Here is an 18,725-nt window from a genome sequence, read left to right on the forward strand (position 1 = left end):
TGTCTGTGATGCTCTGATGAATTCCTCTTGGAGATGCAAATCACAAATATAGTATTTCTCATACAGCTAGGCACTGAGGCTTTTTGCAAACATGGTAGCAGAAAATAGTCCATTGTGGACTATTTTTAGCTGCAGATAAATACACATTTTATCTTTTGAAGGTATTAATAGCACCAAAATAATGTAACATTGACTCAAAATAAACTACAGTGCTTGTTATAATGAAGTGAAGCAGGCAGTGTGGCTCAACTATGTTTCTTTTTTTAGTTACAATCTTAGAGAGGCTTAGAGGAATCAGATACCAAGTTTTTGCTACACTCTAATTGTACTGGAAGAATCAATCCATTGTTAGTTTTGGTCCTTTTCATTGGATTTGTTGACAGTAAAACAAATATCACCAGCTATATCCTTTAAGCAGCAAATGTTACACATTTTGCAAGCAGTAAGAACATCTTTAAGATCTCTGTAAAGTTTGGTTTGACTTTGTACAAATTCATTCATAGTTTGCAGCACATCTATTTGGAAGTTGGGCTTCATTTACATACTGTTTGTTTTCCCAAACAGGGAATGGGAAGAGCTTGAACAATATAATGTATAACATTAAATACTTGTCTCTGATGCTAGAGTTGTTGTTTTTGTTATAGATGTGCATGACTTCTGGTTTCATGCTGCTTCTTTGAAGTTTTCCCCATCTTCTGGCGCTGTGAAGCCCAATGAGATATCTTACTGTATGTGAAATTGGTCTTTACTAATAGACTTGACTTGACATGTGGTGTTAGGACCCGCAGCCTGTCACTTGGCCTCTGTCACTTGACATCAGGCTGTGACACGATGCCTCTCTAACGGCATCCTCAGCCACTGGACAGCATGCCTGCAATCATGAGTTGTGTTTGGCCACGTGGAAACAACGCCAAGTGATCAGCTCCAAACTGCAGTTATTTCTATTCAGTGTTTATTTTCCTAAAAAGGTGGTTTAAGCAAAGTGATATAATACAACACAATTAAGTGAGAGGTGATGTTATGGAATTTGAAATCCAGTGGGATTGAAATAATTTTGTTCACATAGGAAAGAAAACCTTATCTGTTTTATTCCTGGTGTTTGCTTTACTCGATTCAGCTATGAATTATTTAGCAGCTGATCTTAGCAAAACAATGATGACTGGGAACAGATTCTCACCCCAGTGTGTGCACTTCTATCTGAGAGTTATAGTGCTTACTGCATCAGCTCTGAACAGTGATCCTTGTTAAGATTTAGGTTTTTGGAGGCTTTTTGTTGTTGTGTGGTTTTGCACGGCAGTTCTGAGAAGCCACTTCACTTGACAGTGAGGTACTTTAATGTGTCTGAAAGCAGGCGCCTAGCTGTCATGTTTTCAGATATGTTGAAGGATTACGGGCTTTTCTTCAGCCTCTTTGTCTTATTTAACTTCCTCCAATAAAAACAGATGTGCCTGTTTTTTTCTCAACATGTTGTGTGCACATTAAAAACTCAATGATTTAAAAATATGTTTAATATATGTCATTGTAAGGGCTAAGCAGTGGACACAAAATCCATGTGATGAATTATCATATTTATCCTGATAATGACAAATGAAACAATGATTATTTTTTATTATAAGTGTTTATAGTTCCTTTATGTGTTGGCTCACTTCTGAAAATGTTTTCTTGTTATTAATGGACTGTTGGTGTGTTGGTGTGTTGGTTGTGGTTAAATGTCATTGCCCATTGCCCATTGGATATGATAGTTAACAGATGGCCGCTGGTATGAGATCCATAATGTTAAAAATGTGATGAATTGTATTTGTGTCATCGTAATTTATATATTAAAATTGCATCATAAAACAATGTGACATTTTTGCTGGCATTATTATTTCAGTTGAGTGTCAGAGAAAGTCTTTGTGGAGCAGCTCCTTCGTTTCGTTCAGTTTGTCATTGAGTTCTCAGAAGCAAGAAAGATTGCTTTTGCAGGTGGTAAAATATTGACAGTATCATCAAACCTATTGTCACCATAATATTGATTTATGTGATACTGCACTGTCTTAAAGAATGATGATGTACTGCGTCTGTTCAGGACACAGCAGATAAGTTGTTGCAGAGGGAAGTCGTTCTTCACATATGTTTTCCTGTCATTTTATACAGTTATTTAACCATGACAATTCACGATTTACACATTTAACCTAATAATGTTAGTGTGAATTCAGCAGCTTCCATTGCTGAGACTTAACTCGTTGAATGGAAGCATTATTATATGATTTCATGACAGCTTATCAAAAACAGACACTGATTTAGAAAATCAAACAAGTATGAAGCATGCCACAAGTTATTAGAAAAACACTGACAGCTATACAAGAGACAGCAGCACGCAGTGTACAAAAAGCAATCAAGCACAGATCAAGAAAACTCATATTGGCATCTGGAACACCGGCTCTATCCAGCAACAACACTTAACAAGCAAAAGAGAAGTGAAAGCTCAGCAGCGGGTTCGTTTGCTGCAGTACTTTGTACACAAAGCGCTCAGTCAATAACTCAATGCATTGCCATGTGTCATAGGATTTTGGAAATGCATTCATACTCTGTTTGTGCAAAGGATTAGCTGCTTATGAGGTGTAAAAAGTTCATGAGGGAGTATATGCCGTCCTGATTTGGAATGAGAGAGGACATTTGTGTGACCCTCAAACTGAATGCACAATAAATGTTAACTAGAAGAGCACTATAAATCTTTCTGAGGCTAATTTGAAAAGATAAAAAGTAATATGGATAAGTGCATCAATTTGAGGCTGCTCCAATAGAGGATAAGATCCTTATTCAATGTTTGTGTAGATGTGGAGATGTAGTAGGATGGTTTTATACCCCATAGAGCAGCTGGAAATGAAATATTTGTTGCTTCTTTGTTAGATGTAGCAGTCAAAAAGCTTATAAAGTAATGAGTTAGTAGACATTGGAGGTCAGGTATAGGACACTGAAAGCTTTGCTATTGTTAAGTATAAGCAACACAGGAGAACGTTCCACTTGAAGGCAGGGGGGGAGGGCGGGCGGGGGGTGTTTCTGAAATGGTTCTGCCCACCTTGGTAGTCACTGTGAGGAGGGGCTTCCCTTCTGATGACGCCTTACTTGGTATCTCCTTCAGGACCATGGCAACAGTCTTATCTGCAGCCCTAGAGTCTTTCCCCTACAACAGTGAAATCAACAATGACTTGTGTCAGGACAGTTGGACAACTTTTTTTGCCCCAGACTAGGGCAACTTACAGAAAATACTTTAATTTATGATGATGGAAATACCGTGTGGGGCTGTCTAAGGTAACAACACATTGACTGAAGACATTTCCACAAGACTATGGCAATGAAAAGAGAGTCACTGCACAATGTAAAGGGTTGACTGTAGACAGTGATGAGCATGGTCGTCCACAGCAGTACCTATCAAGCACTTATGATGACAGATATCATACAGAGCTCATTACACAGACCATGTTGTTCACTAAGAGTTATGTATGTGTTTGACAGATGAATGTGTCCATGTTTACTGGGCCGCTGACAGTTGTGATGTATCTCTGGTTGTGCGGATTGAAGCTGTAGTTGGCATGTTGGAATCAAAACGTAATATTATCATTACTGGAAGGTTAAAAGTGATGCCGTTTGCAAGCTAGGGAAGTTTAAAGATGTTGGTGCCAAGTCTATGCCAAAGTTCTGAAAACATGAGGGTACATTTTTCCCTTAGTATAGCATCTTGTGATCCCGGAGTGGTTTAACATATGTGCTTGGGTTGCAGTCAACTCACTGGCTGGTGGCTGTTCTCTTCAAACTACTCAAACAAGTATTTTGATTGGAAATTGTCATCTCTGTTATTATTTTGTTGTCAAATATATACTCTGTTATAATATGATAATGATATATAATACATTAAACTTATTTATTCTAATAGTAATAACATGGCCGTACAACTTATATTTCTGCTCTTTTACATGTCCATATTGGCCCGCAATCTTATTTTGTTTCTCTGCCCTTCCTTCTCTTTGCACTTTTTTTGAAGGCTGCTGCTTTTTTATTTATAATATCACCCACTCACAGACGGCTGCTATAGTGCACAGGTTTTTCATATTATTGATAGTGTAAGGTATCTAGAGTTGTATGTGGCTTTCACTATTAACCTGCTATCCAACTCCAACACACACACACACACACACACACACACACACACACACACACACACACACACACACACACACACACACACACACACACACACACACACACACACACACACACACACACACACACACACACACACACACACACACACACACACAAACAAATGTGAAGAGCTCCGATAATTGCTAAGGCAGACATGACATAACGGTAGAAAGTGATTACATAAGAGGTCGTATTGGTTTTGCCTCTTGTCAACCCTTTCACCTCGACTTTATGGCAGACACCAGAGGCCCCAGACATTCATTCACTTCACATTTTACCCATAGCCAGCAGTAGATGATATGGTATGCTATTCATCATTTTTGTGACGCACAGATGTAGGGGAATTATAGTCGTCACAGGAGACCACACATTTTATCTCTGAAGAAATATACTCATCCTCTTGCAATAAAATTTGCTGACCAGAGAGAGACAACTTCTGCTCATAACGCTCAGTGTTTTTTATAGACTAAGGGAAGCTGCCTTTCAGACACATGGAGCGCACTGGAAGCCTTTTAGCTCGATCATATATTAGGGCTTTTCATATTCCTTCTTGGCAAAAAAAATGAATAAAATTAGATTCTTTGACTGATTTCCTCAGCTGATCATTTCTCAAAATGCATTTGCCTAGAGGGAGTGTTCCCTTGAAAGCCTATCATTCTTCTAATAAAGTCCAAAAAGCCACCTGAGCCCACTTTCTGGCTTAGTGTCACTCAGTTTAAATGAACGACATCCATTGCCAAGCAACACCAGTAGCACTCTCCACACAGCAGGAGATGATTTAGAAAAGCTGAGAGACATTTTGGTTTTAATGGCAAATGATGCATGTGAAAAGCACCAAATCTCCCTTCAGTGCAGTATGGGCAGGTGTTGTGTGAGAAAACAGTGTTGAGGATACCTCGTACGGATCCAGTTTGTATTATCTTACAGTTTTGGTTTGCTTTCAGTTTTGTTTTGTGTCAACTAGACTTTTTTTGTGTGATTTGAGGTACGCAGCAACTGCAGTACCAAACTTTGTTGCCCTAACCAACAGAGCTCTTTTAAACTTAGAAACAAATTGTAATGTTTTTTTGTAAGTGTGTAAGCTGCTAAGAAATAAATATGTAATATTCATTGTTTTGTGGAAGATATTTGCTGAACAAAACAACCGTAACACATTTTCACTAAGTTGTTTTCTTCCCTAATACAGCAGCATCTGATTAAAGGTTTGATGACCACGGGGCTGTTCTGGAAGATATAATATTCAAAATAATAATCCACAACAGATGACATTGACTGCAGCAATATGCAAACAGTTTGATCAAATCTCTGTTGGCAGAGGACATAAATGTAGCTGTTTATCTCAAGACTCTGACAATTATTATACAATTTCCCCGGCACCACAGTCTGTTCATCACTTTAAACTAATGTATTTAGGGTAGGGTAGGATTGAAAAGCTTTATGAATTTCATAAGAATCGTTGTCTATGATTCTGGAGAGAGTTTATTCCATAAGCAATATATTTGCTTCTATTCTGGGAATTGGTTTTTTCAAAGTCATATAACAGTCACACAGAGCTGAAGGTGGCCTGTTTTGTCAATTAAGTGGTCTGTTTTTAAAATGTATGATAACGGTATTATTCCCACTGGGAGTAAATCCCTTTTCAGACGTTGAACATAAAAAATGCCTGGCTCTATCTATCCGTCTGCTTTCCGTGATTCAGACATGCAGCAGGTGTCACGTCTGACAGCTCAGAACTCTGCTCCTTACTTGGTTTCACAAATAGTCTGCTATCCACTTTCCATCAAAGACTACCTGCATTAATCCCTGTTTTTCCAATGTGGGACATTTTGAGACCAGATCTGAGGAGCTGTGATATCCCCATGAGGCAATTTACATGAATAGCAGGTTTATGTGTAAGCTTGTATTGCATTAAGCCATGGCACTTTTTCTCAGTAAATATGTCCACTCCACATTACATTTGTATAGGCCTAATGTCTTATCTACTCCGGGGTAAATTCATCCTAGTTTAAAGATATTATTTAACTGTCCTCGAAATAAAAGTGGTGTTTCCGGTAGATTTAGGTTTTTGTGGGAATATAAAGCCCTTACCTAACTTCAAGATATCGCCCTATTCGTCATAGTTCATGTAAAAGATGGATTTCATGAGGTATTACCAAGGGTTTTGAATTCAGGCCACCTTGCTGTTGATCCATTGTATGGGGTTAAACACTCCTGCATTATATAACAGGAGAGACTCCCGTACAAGACTTGCTTCAGAGCCAGAAGGGAAAAATTGCCACATGCTTTATATAAAGCGCTGGTTGTATTCAGGAGGGAAAATGGCAGAAATATAAATGTTTGGAAAAATATATTAAGATATTTGTTTATCTCATGTTGCATGCAGTTTTAAAATGCATGTATGATTGTTGAATAAAATCAATTCCCCACTGTATTAAGAGGACTGGTCAGAACCTGGAGCACAGTCTGATGTTCAGGTTGTCCACGTGTATCAGCTGGCTGTGATAATACAGGCTCGTTTGTGATGCATCTCTCTGCGCTCCTGGCCGACCTTTAGCCTTTCACCTCTTGCATGATTCATTCTTGGCTTCACAGAAATGCCTCGAACAATAACCTGGATGCCTTTCTATGGTTGAAATATGATCACAGTCAGGGACGAGCACATACTCTACAAGCAATTTAGGGAAACATGTGGCACACTGCTGGTTACAGTGAGTCAACATACAATGGCCAATAATGTGTAGACTGTAGCTAACCGGGACTCGGGGAGCTGTGTAAATAAATCATCATTATGTATAATAGATCCTCGGTACAGTCCCCGGAACACATGCCAATGTTCAGGCTTCCAGGCAGAGCTTTATCTACGCTCTGGCTTGCTAATTTGGCGTGGAACAAACGTTGCCATTTTGGTGGCCAGAGGTGCAAAGCAGTCCTTTTGCAGCACAAAATAAAGCTTAGTGAGCTTTACTGTATAAAGATTTACAATAAAAAAAAGATGCTTCAACCGTAATTTCATACAGCTTTTGATAACATGAAAGAAGTATGTTGTTCCAGCATGCCCTGCTTAATCATGTATTTTACTATAAATGGTACAGAAACTTTAGTATAATGCTTTATTGAAGGAGTCTCAAAACTAGCAATTGTGACCATGAACTCATCAGTATAATGTTTACTGCGGTAATAAACAAGTAAAAAGTACAATCTGACCTTTTTTGCGACCAGTTGAGTGGCTTTTAGAGAGACTGCAGTATTAAGGCGCTTCACTTTTTAAGCCAAAATCAGGCCCAAAAAAAGGCTTTGTTTCAACATTTCTATACTGACACAAAATGGTAGTGTGGGTTATCGTTGACAAACACACACAAAACGTATGTGTAGAGAATTATGCAGAGTCAGACACTTTTAATTATAATGGATAGACAATGTGGGCCACTCAATGTGGCACTGATGCTGAGTGTGTTATAGGATCCTGAACACTCCAGATATTAAAACCAATAACTGAGTGCTAACACCCAGAGTCTTCACTTTTATTGATGCCATTTCAACTGAAGCAGCTCATTAGGTGTTTGTTTTTTTATCAGTGTGACATTTCCTGCGAATGTTTATTGGCTTTCATACACGTTGCGGGGATTGCTTCTTATAATCAATGTTGTTAGGTGGCAGCGTACGTAATAGATTGCTGAGAAATCATTTGAAGAATGAACAGCTCAAACTTTCACAGCTGCTCATTCATCATCGTGCAAAGTCTGTACTGAGGTTGTCATTACCGCCATGTTAGTTTTTTCAACGATGATGGCTAACATAGCACAAATTACATTGAGGATTACAGCAGCCAAGGGAAATGTATGTTCCAGTACAAATAACGGCCCTCTATTCCCAGTCTTGTCTCCTGAGGATACATTTAATACCCACTCATGAACCCAAAGTGGTTTATAAAGACTTGAGAAATGTGACTTTAAGTCATTGGCAGCCGAATAAACCTGTCTGAGCTCTAAAACATGCTCTAACTCTCAGAGCCACAAACAGTTCAAAGGCACACTCAGGATCACAGACATGTCTTGGTTGGTTAAGCATTTATTTGTTGTGCTCTTGGCAAAATGTCTTGCAATTATTCTAATATGAACACAATTATAACCCAGAAAAACAGCATGGTGGGGTTATTTCTCTACTCTAATCTGTTTTTCTGAGTAAGTGGTTCATTTACAATCTCCTTAACAAAGTGCAACTCAGGCCACAGAAGTAATGAGAGGAATCAGAGGCTGCAGCAACGTTTTTAATTGTCTTTTACGTGCAGCTTTAAAATGTCGTCTACAGCGTAATGTAGCATAGGAAAATATTTATAACAATGGCATAATGTATAAAAGTCTGAGAAAATGTCTTACTTTTCACTTGATTTATTACCTCAGTAAAACAAATGCTGTTAAGTCTATGTTAAGTTTATTTTTCCAATAATTAGAATGCTTTCTGATTTATTTTGTAAATGATCGTCCCATTTGCAGGACCATGCGTTATTCTGTTTGGATGCTGTCTGTGTGTTTATCTCAAATCTTAAACTTATTTTTGTATTCTTTTTCGAGATCATGAAGTTCATTGTAACATTTTGGTTGTCTTGGTCAGTATTTGGTTGTACCTGATTTACTCAAAAGTTAGATTACAATATCATTTGATTAAAACAAACAGATGTTAAAAGCAAATGTAAATGCACAACATGTATTTGACCAATAGCGCTCAATTAACTTCTTCATCCTTTTTGTTTTGAATTCACTTTAAGGAAATCAGCTTATCTCGTTTGCACAGATATTTACCCACAGGTTTCTTGGACAGCGGCCCTCAGTCGGTGATCTCTGTAAAGGTGTTTGTCTGTCAGCAGTGTCTCCCATAGTACTGTGACAGACAAGTCTGTATGGATTTAAGCTTTGGTGACGCTTTAAATCCCTCAACAAAAGAGGTTTCAAGCGATTTGCTGAAAGTCACCCAGCGGCTGCATTTCTGCACCTTTAGCATTCAGCTACCGAAGGGCATTACAGGTTTCTGCCGCCAATCAGATCAATACAAACCTATTCTAGGGGAGGCTTTTACTCATTCAGGTCACACTGGTGGTATTTGTCTTGTTGATCTATGGGAACTAAACTTTTTGTTATTATTTACAGCAGTGATTGAATTGATGAGACATTTACACTTTTGTTGTTTATTCCATTATCCAGTGTGCCACATACTCAGTGAAGCTCACTGATGGTATGCCGACTCAAATGAATATGTCATTAGAGGCTTTACCACGAAGAATAATGTCTTACAGCACTTTAGGTGTTTTTGGAACAAAGGATCCTTTCAAAGTTCCCCTTTTTTTTTTTTTTCAAGCCCCTCTTGTCATTGTGTCTACATCTCAAGAAACAGGAATTATCTTAGTCAGACAACAAAGAAGGACAATGCAACTCCGGCAACTGCAATTTAAAAAAACCTGTATGTGCAAAAAACAGACAACACAACAAAATGCTTGTAACGGAAAGAAAAAAAATAGACAACTATACCCAATAGGGGTGGGAATCACCAGGCTCCCCACGATACGATACTATCACGATACTTAAGCCATGATACGATAGTATTGCGATTCTACGATATGCTAAGTATTGCGATACGATATATTGCGATATTGCAAATCACATGGGTCATATCCATGTCTGTCTTCCCTTCCTGGTTTAACAATGTATTTGCAATATGAATAGTTTATGTAAATAACACCATTTGTGTTATTTGAACCTGAAAAGGAGATGGCATTGTTTTTGTTACTTTCATTGCAATTGTATACATGTCTTAACGTAACTTCCTGTTTTATGACCATCTTTCGGAGGGATATGCTAAAGTTTATATAAAAATATATTTTTCAAAATTTAAAATAAAAAAATAGTTTATATAATAAAATATCGATACTTGGCATCCGTGTATCGATACAATATCGCCACGCAAGGTATCGCGATACTATGCTGTATCGATTATTTCCCCCACCCCTAATATCCACAGTAGATTCAAGACTTAAAATTGAGAATTTATGTGACAGCGGAAATACAACCAGTGTGACTTGTCTTCCGCTGGCGGGCTAGCTCCAATTTATCAGTCCCATGTGCGAATGCAAAATAAACTCTGAAGGTATGGAGTTCCCCGTGGAGCTCCCCTGAGGGCAGCTCTTTCCCAGAACCATTTTTAATTTGGTTGACTCTGCACCATGAACTGCAAACAAAAAATGCTTAAATGTATTCATTTGAATAGCTTATTTGACTGATCAATGAATGTAGAAGTAAAGTCTTAACACCATCCAACTGTGATCATTTCATTGCGATGCAAAATCTGACTGATTTCAGCACCTTCACAACTCTCACTGATTAAGCCCCAGCATGGAAACATTAGGATTCTGTCTGTGTTGCATTAAATAGTGATTTACTAGAATTAGGATGGGTGTATCCTATTCAGCATCTTTAAACTAACACGAAGGATTATGTTGAAAGATTCCTTAATATAAATGCAAATCCACAGACAAGCTGCTGACAAAAATATACCACATTTTATTAACCCACAATAAACAACTTTTTTTTATAAACTAGGCTGGTTCTGACATTGTTTATTTAATATGCAGCACAACATGTATTAACCAAGACTTCATTAACTATTATCGTGAACAAACATCTTCAGTAAATGTGCATTATTAAATGTATGTACATGGACATAATTAATTCACTGCTTCCCTGAAAACCAAATTTCAGTGCAGCACAACTGATTATATTTAATTATGGAGAGGATGTGCCAAGGCAGAGCCTTCCAAGAAAAGGACTCTCTTGGAAAGGTGGAGGAGTGTAATGCATTTATTGGGGGATACATGGTGAAAAACACTCCCTGAGGTATTTACAGGATGCCGCTCCAAAGGACAGCTGAGCAAATACGGCTTTAATAGAAATCATTGCAGAGGCATCAGGCCGTCGGGTGTCAGACCAGTGTTGAAAGTGTGCCGGTCCTACCCGGTCCTTAGTACCGGTAAGAGATTTCCAGGCGGTCCGGAGGACCAGGAAGAATTGACAGCTCCACCCGTGGAATTTATACTACGAAGGGCAGATATTTTGGTTTGGATTACTGGTCTGGGGGAAGCTCGCGAGTGTGTGTGTGTGTGTGTGTGTGTGTGTGTGTGTGTGTGTGTGTGTGTGTGTGTGTGTGTGTGTGTGTGTGTGTGTGTGTGTGTGTGTGTGTGTGTGTGTGTGTGTGTGTGTGTGTGTGTGTGTGTGTGTGTGTGTGTGTGTGTGTGTGTGTGTGTGTGTGTGTGTGTGTGTGTGTGTGTGTGTGTGTGTGTGTGTGTGTGTGTGTGTGTGTGTGTGTGTGTGTGTGTGTGTGTGTGTGTGTGTGTGTGTGTGTGTGTGTGTGTGTGTGTACGTGTGTGTGTGTGTTTGTGTATTTTTGCGTTTGTGCGTATTGTGTTTGTGTCCCGGGGAAAACAGTAACGAGAAACACCGGCTGTTGTTATGCCTGCTGTGACCTGAAGTTACTCCGTTCTCCGCTTGTAATTATGCCGTTACAAGCTTCTAAGTTGTATTTATCATCTGAATTTGTCGAAACAAGTTTCATATTCTGAAAGCCAAGACTTTGTTTATTTAAAATCAAACAAAACACCCGAACCCCGAAAAACTATTTTTTTACGCAAATCCACGTTTATTTTGAAATGAGCCGTTGCGACTTCCGACTGATTTCGATAGAGCGGGTCACATATTAGCTTTTTCCCACTTGATCAGAACAGCGGGAGGAGAAAAGAATGGAGTGACTGAATGACAGCTAGAAAATTAGGCTACGTGGTAATTAAAGCAAAAATGCAAACGACGACTCTTCAGATGTTTAAGAGAAAGGAGAGAGATGAAGAAACTCAGAATGTGCTTAAAATTTGAAAAACAACGCCCACAGATGACACAGGTGATGATGCTTATTTAGCCCAGAGAATGGACATGAACCTGGCCATGATGAATATAATAAGTTAGCTAACTAGCAAACTGTATATCTCTATATGGGGTGCCCAACCAGTCTTACTGGTTGGGCACTGGTTGGGTAAACTAACTAGTTTACATCCCTCAACATGCCTTGCTAATGGTCTGTTAAGTTTTGACACAAGTTGTATGCACAATTGAAAATAAATAATTGACTATACATATTGTCAAGTGTTTCTAATTTCTACCCCATAAAGACATTAAAAATGTGAAGTTTGTGTTCAGGGATGCATGAAGCTGGGTGCGGGAGGAGAACAATATGAACCAATGAAGGTCGGGGTAGCATTATAGTACCTGCAAGAAATTCAAACCACTTTCACCCCTGTGTCAGACTATTACATCCCACACAGGCTGGGCTTCAGTATCACAGGGCTAACCTCTACTGAGTTTATGGCCTTTGACTGAAGAGATGCAAGTTAAGACAATGTCTTTATAATCACAAAATATAAACTTAATTCAATGTAGTGTTTTTTGTACATGTGCTCTTTCTGTCAACAGTCTGGGACATTTGGAGACAATGAAGATGCAATTACCCTGCAGCCAGGACATTTCTAGTGTTGGTGTTAATGTGTTAAGCTCTTATAATTAATAATTTGAGGGAAAAGCTGTGTTAGAACAGATGATATGTAAGGATGTTCTGTAAGGCTGTGACACACGGAGGGTACAGTAGCTTGCGTGTGATGATATTACTCTACGTCACTGGTCACCAACCTTTTTAAGCCCAAGATCACAGACCTCGGTCTAGGTGAAAGGCGAGATCTACCTATTGCAGAATTGAGTGAAAAAGACGGCCCAGACAATGCTTCCAATTTGAGGCCTTTTATATAGGCTAATTGCATCTGAATTACTGTTACAATGAAGGCTCCATAATCAGCTCACGGCATATAGGCAGGGGTAAAGTGCTATTGGGGGGCGGATCTCACCTCCTCTAGGGGGGTCCTCACCTCCTCTAGGGGGGTCCGGGGGGATGCTCCCCCGGGAAGATTTTTTTTTAAATATTGAAGTTGAAAGCATCAATCTGGTGCACTTTGAGAGCAACATGAAGAGATCTATGGATACATCTCTCAACACCCATATGAAACAGAACTGTAAACAGATTTTCTTTTTCTTTATGGATATTTTACAAATCAATCCCCTTTTAAACTGTATTCTTGTTTTACTGACATACTGTATAGTAGGCTATTTCATACCTGTTTTTCATTTATTCTCTTATTGTTTGTATAACTATAAATGATCATATGACGGTTGCCGCGGAAATAATCTTTTGAATAATTTGTGACAAAACCGTTTTAAACACTCAGAGAGTCCTTTAGCTCACCTGAGCCCCTCAGTCTGACAGGAGAGGACTCTCCTCCAGCTTGTTGTGGAAACAGCTCCTTATGTCCGTTAGTTAGTTAGTGCAGCTAGCTAACCAGATGCTAACATCACGGTCCCCGCTAGCACCGGTCCCTCTCTCTCCGTCTCTCTCCCTCTCTCTATCACACTAAATGCGCTATTGCCATACACACACAGAGCCGAGCTTGAATGACACAAGCACACGTGTATTTCCATGCAACTCTCTGATTGGTGTGGTGTCTTGCCTCTGTTGCGTTCAGTGAACACGGGAAATTACAGTCCTGCCGTTGTCTCTTGTGTCATGATGAGGTTCACGTAAAGCACGGTTAATGTATTATATTATTGAGGTGTCTCAAATATACGTCAATCAAGTGGCACCTGCTAACGGGGTGGTGTATGATAGGTTTACTGAAAACGTATTTTTCAAACATAATTATTTTAATTAAATTTTTCTTTCTTTTGTTACTTTTTTTTTTAACGGTGCACCACACTCGCGATCGACCGGTCGATCGCGATCGACTGGTTGGCGACCACTGCTCTACGTGGTTGCCAGCTTTAGTCTCACGTCATCAGAACATTTTTTAAACATCTTGACATACTGCAGCATTGTTTAGAAAAATAGAAATATATTCTGGAATTTTAGAAAATCTGTGACTTTCATAATGGCTCATAACTTCTACAACTATGTTATAGACTCTTCACTTGCTTACAAAAGTAATATTTTCAAATTAATAATAATTCGCATTTAAGAAAGATAGCAAAAATAACTGTAAACTGTATTGCATGAATTAACAAAGGACCTCCTTTATAAATCACAAGCCCACAACAACATTTGATATCACTTTGTCTTTTCCGCTATGGTTCCTTTAAAACGTTAAATGCTAGATCTGCAAATAAATTCACCGGCATGCACCATAATATAAATGAATGATTCTAGACATGTTCTGACCCTGAAAACTGTCTAATTGAAAGCTGCTCATGCAAAGAATCACTCTCTGATTTGTAAGACACTATTCCATTGTCCTAAAGTACAAAATAAGACTTCAAATCCCATCACTGTTAGTCTTCAATACATTTTCAGTATTAATCATCCTCTATTGATTATTCTCCATCCATTACAGGAAATTAAGCGTTCAACATTTTATTAGAATATTGCAGATTTGTGAACCCGTCTGACATTTGTCAGATAAACGACAAGCATTTCAGCAAACCACAGAAAACTACATTAAATCAATAGGTGAACACTGATAAAGGATGATAGGTTGAAGGGTGATATAATTGAAAAATATATATTGTATTGATATTCCTTTGTTAATGTCTTTTTGACATCCATATTTAATACAATACACCAATACCAAAAAAAAATATGTGAAAGATTGGATCACAATGGAAAGTTGACTTTGTTTGTATTAACTGCAGCTTTCAAAAATAATTTTGTAAAATAATAAAAAATAATAATACATTTAATTTCAAAGCGCTTTTTCAGGTGCTCAAAGACGCTTTACGGTGGTGATAAAACTAGATCAAATAGAATAACACATATTAAAACAGCAACACAACATAATTCACAAATTAAAAGCCAGTCTGAAGAGGTGTGTTTTGGTCAGTGTTTTGAAAGTAGGGGGGTCGGTGCAGTCTCTGATGTGTTGTGGAAGGGAGTTCCAGAGGGTGGGGGCAGCGATGGAGAAGGCTCTGTCCCCCCAGGTTTGGAGCTTGGTTTGTGTGGGGATAGAGAGGAGGTTCGCTTCTGATGAACAATCCCATCAACATAATATGATTCACTTCCACAATTGATACACAATGTTGCAATGTACCAATCAGTAATGTTGTTGACTTTTTTTTAGGAGTATAACCTGAAATTCCAGTGCTCAGTCGCTGTCTGGACATCTAAAAAAACATTTTTTATGTTTCATTTATTCCATCGCAGTGGATTGATGCATTTCTTTAAAATGTTATGTGGATAAATTGTATCAAAACATATTTGTCAATTATATTTTTGAGCTTTACAGTTCACACTTAAAAAGACGATGTTGGCGATTACTTGTTTCTTTGCAAAAAGTCCTGAAAGCACTCAAGTGAAACGGAAATATTGTGGGATTTTCTCATCCCTAAACACATGATTAATTTAAAGTACTGAAAGAAGCAAATTGAAAGATGGCCCTGCTTTGTTGTAAGGGTTAAACTTTTCCAAGAAATAGTTGCCTTTGCTCTTTAGTCAATATATCGCTGTTGGTGAAAGTTCATGGGGTCAAGAGGACACTGCAACATGATCACCTTTCTTATGCAAATCTCCCACGGTGACGTGAACTGAAACAGGGCTGCACATCGTTGAAAAACCAGCCGGCTGAAAGACCACAACATGAAACTAAAGCTTTCAACCTGGATGGGAGCGATGTGTATTTAATCCCGGTGGATACTGTAGGCTCATGTTGAAAATGAAACACAGGCTGCTGCTCATAAAACATTAACACTGTATCACAGAGCATGTACAAAAGATGTCAATTTCAACTGAGGCTATACAAGAACCTAATGCTTGAGGGAACCAGCGTACAGAGGATGTATATTTCGCTCATTAGGTATGCACACTGGAAACTGTATCCCAGTTTGGCTGAAAATACTCATGAACTGCTGATAGAAACAGTCTGCGAAGTGTTAGCCTCGTGTAAAAAGTGCCTTGTCTTATTCATTACAGACAGCTTTGGGCCCATCCAAGTTGGAGTACTCGCACAAGATGTTTTTTGGCAGTTGAACATTTCATTAACGAGAATCCGATTTGGCAAGAAAAACACAAGGATTTCGCTGAGGTTTTTGTGCTTGGTTGAGTACTCTGAGTAGTGGATAATTAATTCCTATTTTTCATTATAACTGCATATATTAACTTCACATTGTGTAACTCTGGCTATAATATAGAGCACATACACAGATTTAATAAGCTAGAAATTCAGTACATGTAGGGCGTGCATGGAGACGATAATGGTATTTAAACTAATTAAACTGTCAGCAAATGAGCTTTTTGTAACGTATGATGTCTCTTGTCATATGCAGACAATTAGGGGCTGGTATCATTCATATTTCAAGTATTTAATAATGATAACATCGCTGACATAAACCACATTCCTGGAGTCCTTATGGCTTTGTTGCTCGGCCTAAATTGCATTGCTGTTCCCTTATCATTTTACTAATTGCAACACGTGCATAAGTGTCATTTTTTCCCCGCAACCATACGCTTTTGTTAACAACCTCTTGCAACCTTTCAGACGCCCAATGCTGTGTTTACTGTTCGCTCAAAATGCTGTTCTTTCCTCCTTCCCTCTTAAATTCTATTCTCTGAAGACAACTCAACTATCTGGTACCTCAGACCAGATGGTTTGCTTCATTTGGCTTCCACTCTTCTTAGCAGGAGGAGATTGATTCTTGCTTTGGACTTTAAATTACTCCTCATGTCTATCGAGACAGGAGTGAGAATGAAGCTCTAGTAAAGTGAAATCCAACCACAGTTCACAGCACTGATAAACCTGATTTGGGAGAATCCAGTGGAGGTTCTTTATAGTCATGTCAGCTACAAGGACAGGGAACAGGCTTTCAAGGGAGCGGCCGTGACCATATGAACACACATATCAACCTGCTTTCACCTATTAATCATTACATTTATTGGACGACAAGATTCTTGACTTTACAATTAAGCTGCAAAGGGAGTACTTGTGTCACCTTGGCATCAGCTGCAGGAATTACCATTATTTAATTATTTAACCTTACTTCTATTTTATTTTCCTGCTACCAAGAGCAACTGCTTCCATGTACGGACTGCCTCTCCTTCTCAATGACAAGTTAATTCATTTAGACCAGGGAGGACTGAATAATGGAGCTGTAATGTTGAGCATGTTATAAGAATAATATATTGAGGTGTGTTATGCAATGAAACAATCTCCAAACAGCTTGCACTAGCAAAAGATCAAATTCATCGTCTGCTCTTTCCCCGCTGCCATCTGGACCCTTCGCTGTGATGTTCTACAACCTGACCTAACTCTGCCACTGCTCTGCTCGACCCTCTTGTAGTTTGCATTGGGTCATCGATGGTGATGGTCAAGACCAAAGACTCCCTGATTTTCTAATTCCCCCCCAAAAGAAGGGTCCCAATTCAAAGGAGGATTAGTGTAAATATGTTTAAGTAAAGAAAGTAAGATCAAGGATTTATCACAACCAAAGATTAAAAGGTTAAATTAATCCCTTTGCGAATCATTACTTTTCTATTAACCCTGATCCAATTTTATTCTTCAACCTGAGACATTTTAGTGGGAACTAAGCTTGTTGTATGGAGCTTGAGACAATACGTGGGAGAACTTGATATAACAGTTCAGGAAATTATAGCTTTTTTCGTTTTTTTAAAAGAGTCATGCGACACAAACCAAAGTTTGACAGCGAAAAATATATTGTAGAAAAAAAAGAGAAATTAAAAACTCCAAAAGATAAGAAATCAAATGTAAGTGCCTCAAATATATATGAAGTATAGGGAGGATTATTGTTTTTGACAAGAGTGAAACATACCCTTTTCAGGCACAGGTTAGCACCGGGAAAACCACACAGTAAACAAGTTTCCACCGGAAAATTGCAATGAGACCCCAATAAATAGGATCAAAGAGGCTTATTTCCTCCCCTACATAATGATGATACTAAATGAAAGGGTACACTGGCTTATACCGTGGTATTGCATTGAGTTTATTTATATTTCCCAGAAGCCCAAAAAAAACCTGGAGGCAAGGCTTGACATAACAGTAGGTCATGTCTCTATTCCAGCAATAACTGTGAGTCAGTTTTCTCTTTAATCATGTTTTGTCCAGGAGCTCCAGTCCAGCGCTCAGAGGCGCATGAGCCATCTGTGAGCTACTGGAGTAAGTTTGCAAACTTGTGAAACACCAGCAATTCAGCGATTTTTCATGTGAATTTGCTTCCCAGTGCACTGTGTCTGCTAAGACTAATGGTATGCAGTGTCCACTAGTTTTATTTTAAACAACGCACCTGCTCTGAAAGCCTCTTAGAGCAGGTGTGTTATTTTCATTAACTTTATTATTAAGTGTTAAGCAATGGCCTACTTCGCATGTGTAATGATGGTTATAGGACCCTTATTTCCATACTTTGTTCTTCTCAAGGATTATTTGTTGAAAGTTAATCCCCCACTTAATTATTTGTGTAGTCTCT

At 38.6% G+C, this 18,725-nt stretch overlaps 1 protein-coding gene across 5 annotated transcripts in view; it reads right to left on the minus strand.

The window, feature by feature from the left end:
- The window catches only part of pex5la (peroxisomal biogenesis factor 5-like a), a 93,782-nt gene that overhangs the window by 45,639 nt on the left and 29,418 nt on the right, over window positions 1–18,725 (minus strand). For 3 of the 5 annotated variants that reach the window (XM_079665117.1, XM_079665116.1, XM_079665120.1), the window contains exon 2: window positions 3,062–3,166. The exons of 1 other annotated variant lie outside the window; for it this stretch is intronic. In XM_079665117.1, the coding sequence (XP_079521243.1) occupies window positions 3,062–3,166 (105 nt within the window). Of the gene's footprint in view, window positions 1–3,061; window positions 3,167–13,512; window positions 13,617–18,725 lie in introns of those variants that run through there. One more of the 5 variants, XM_079665118.1, reaches the window with a different exon arrangement.

The sequence above is a fragment of the Notothenia rossii genome (assembly GCF_949606895.1).
Source record: "Notothenia rossii genome assembly, chromosome: 1".
Lineage (NCBI taxonomy): Eukaryota > Metazoa > Chordata > Actinopteri > Perciformes > Nototheniidae > Notothenia > Notothenia rossii.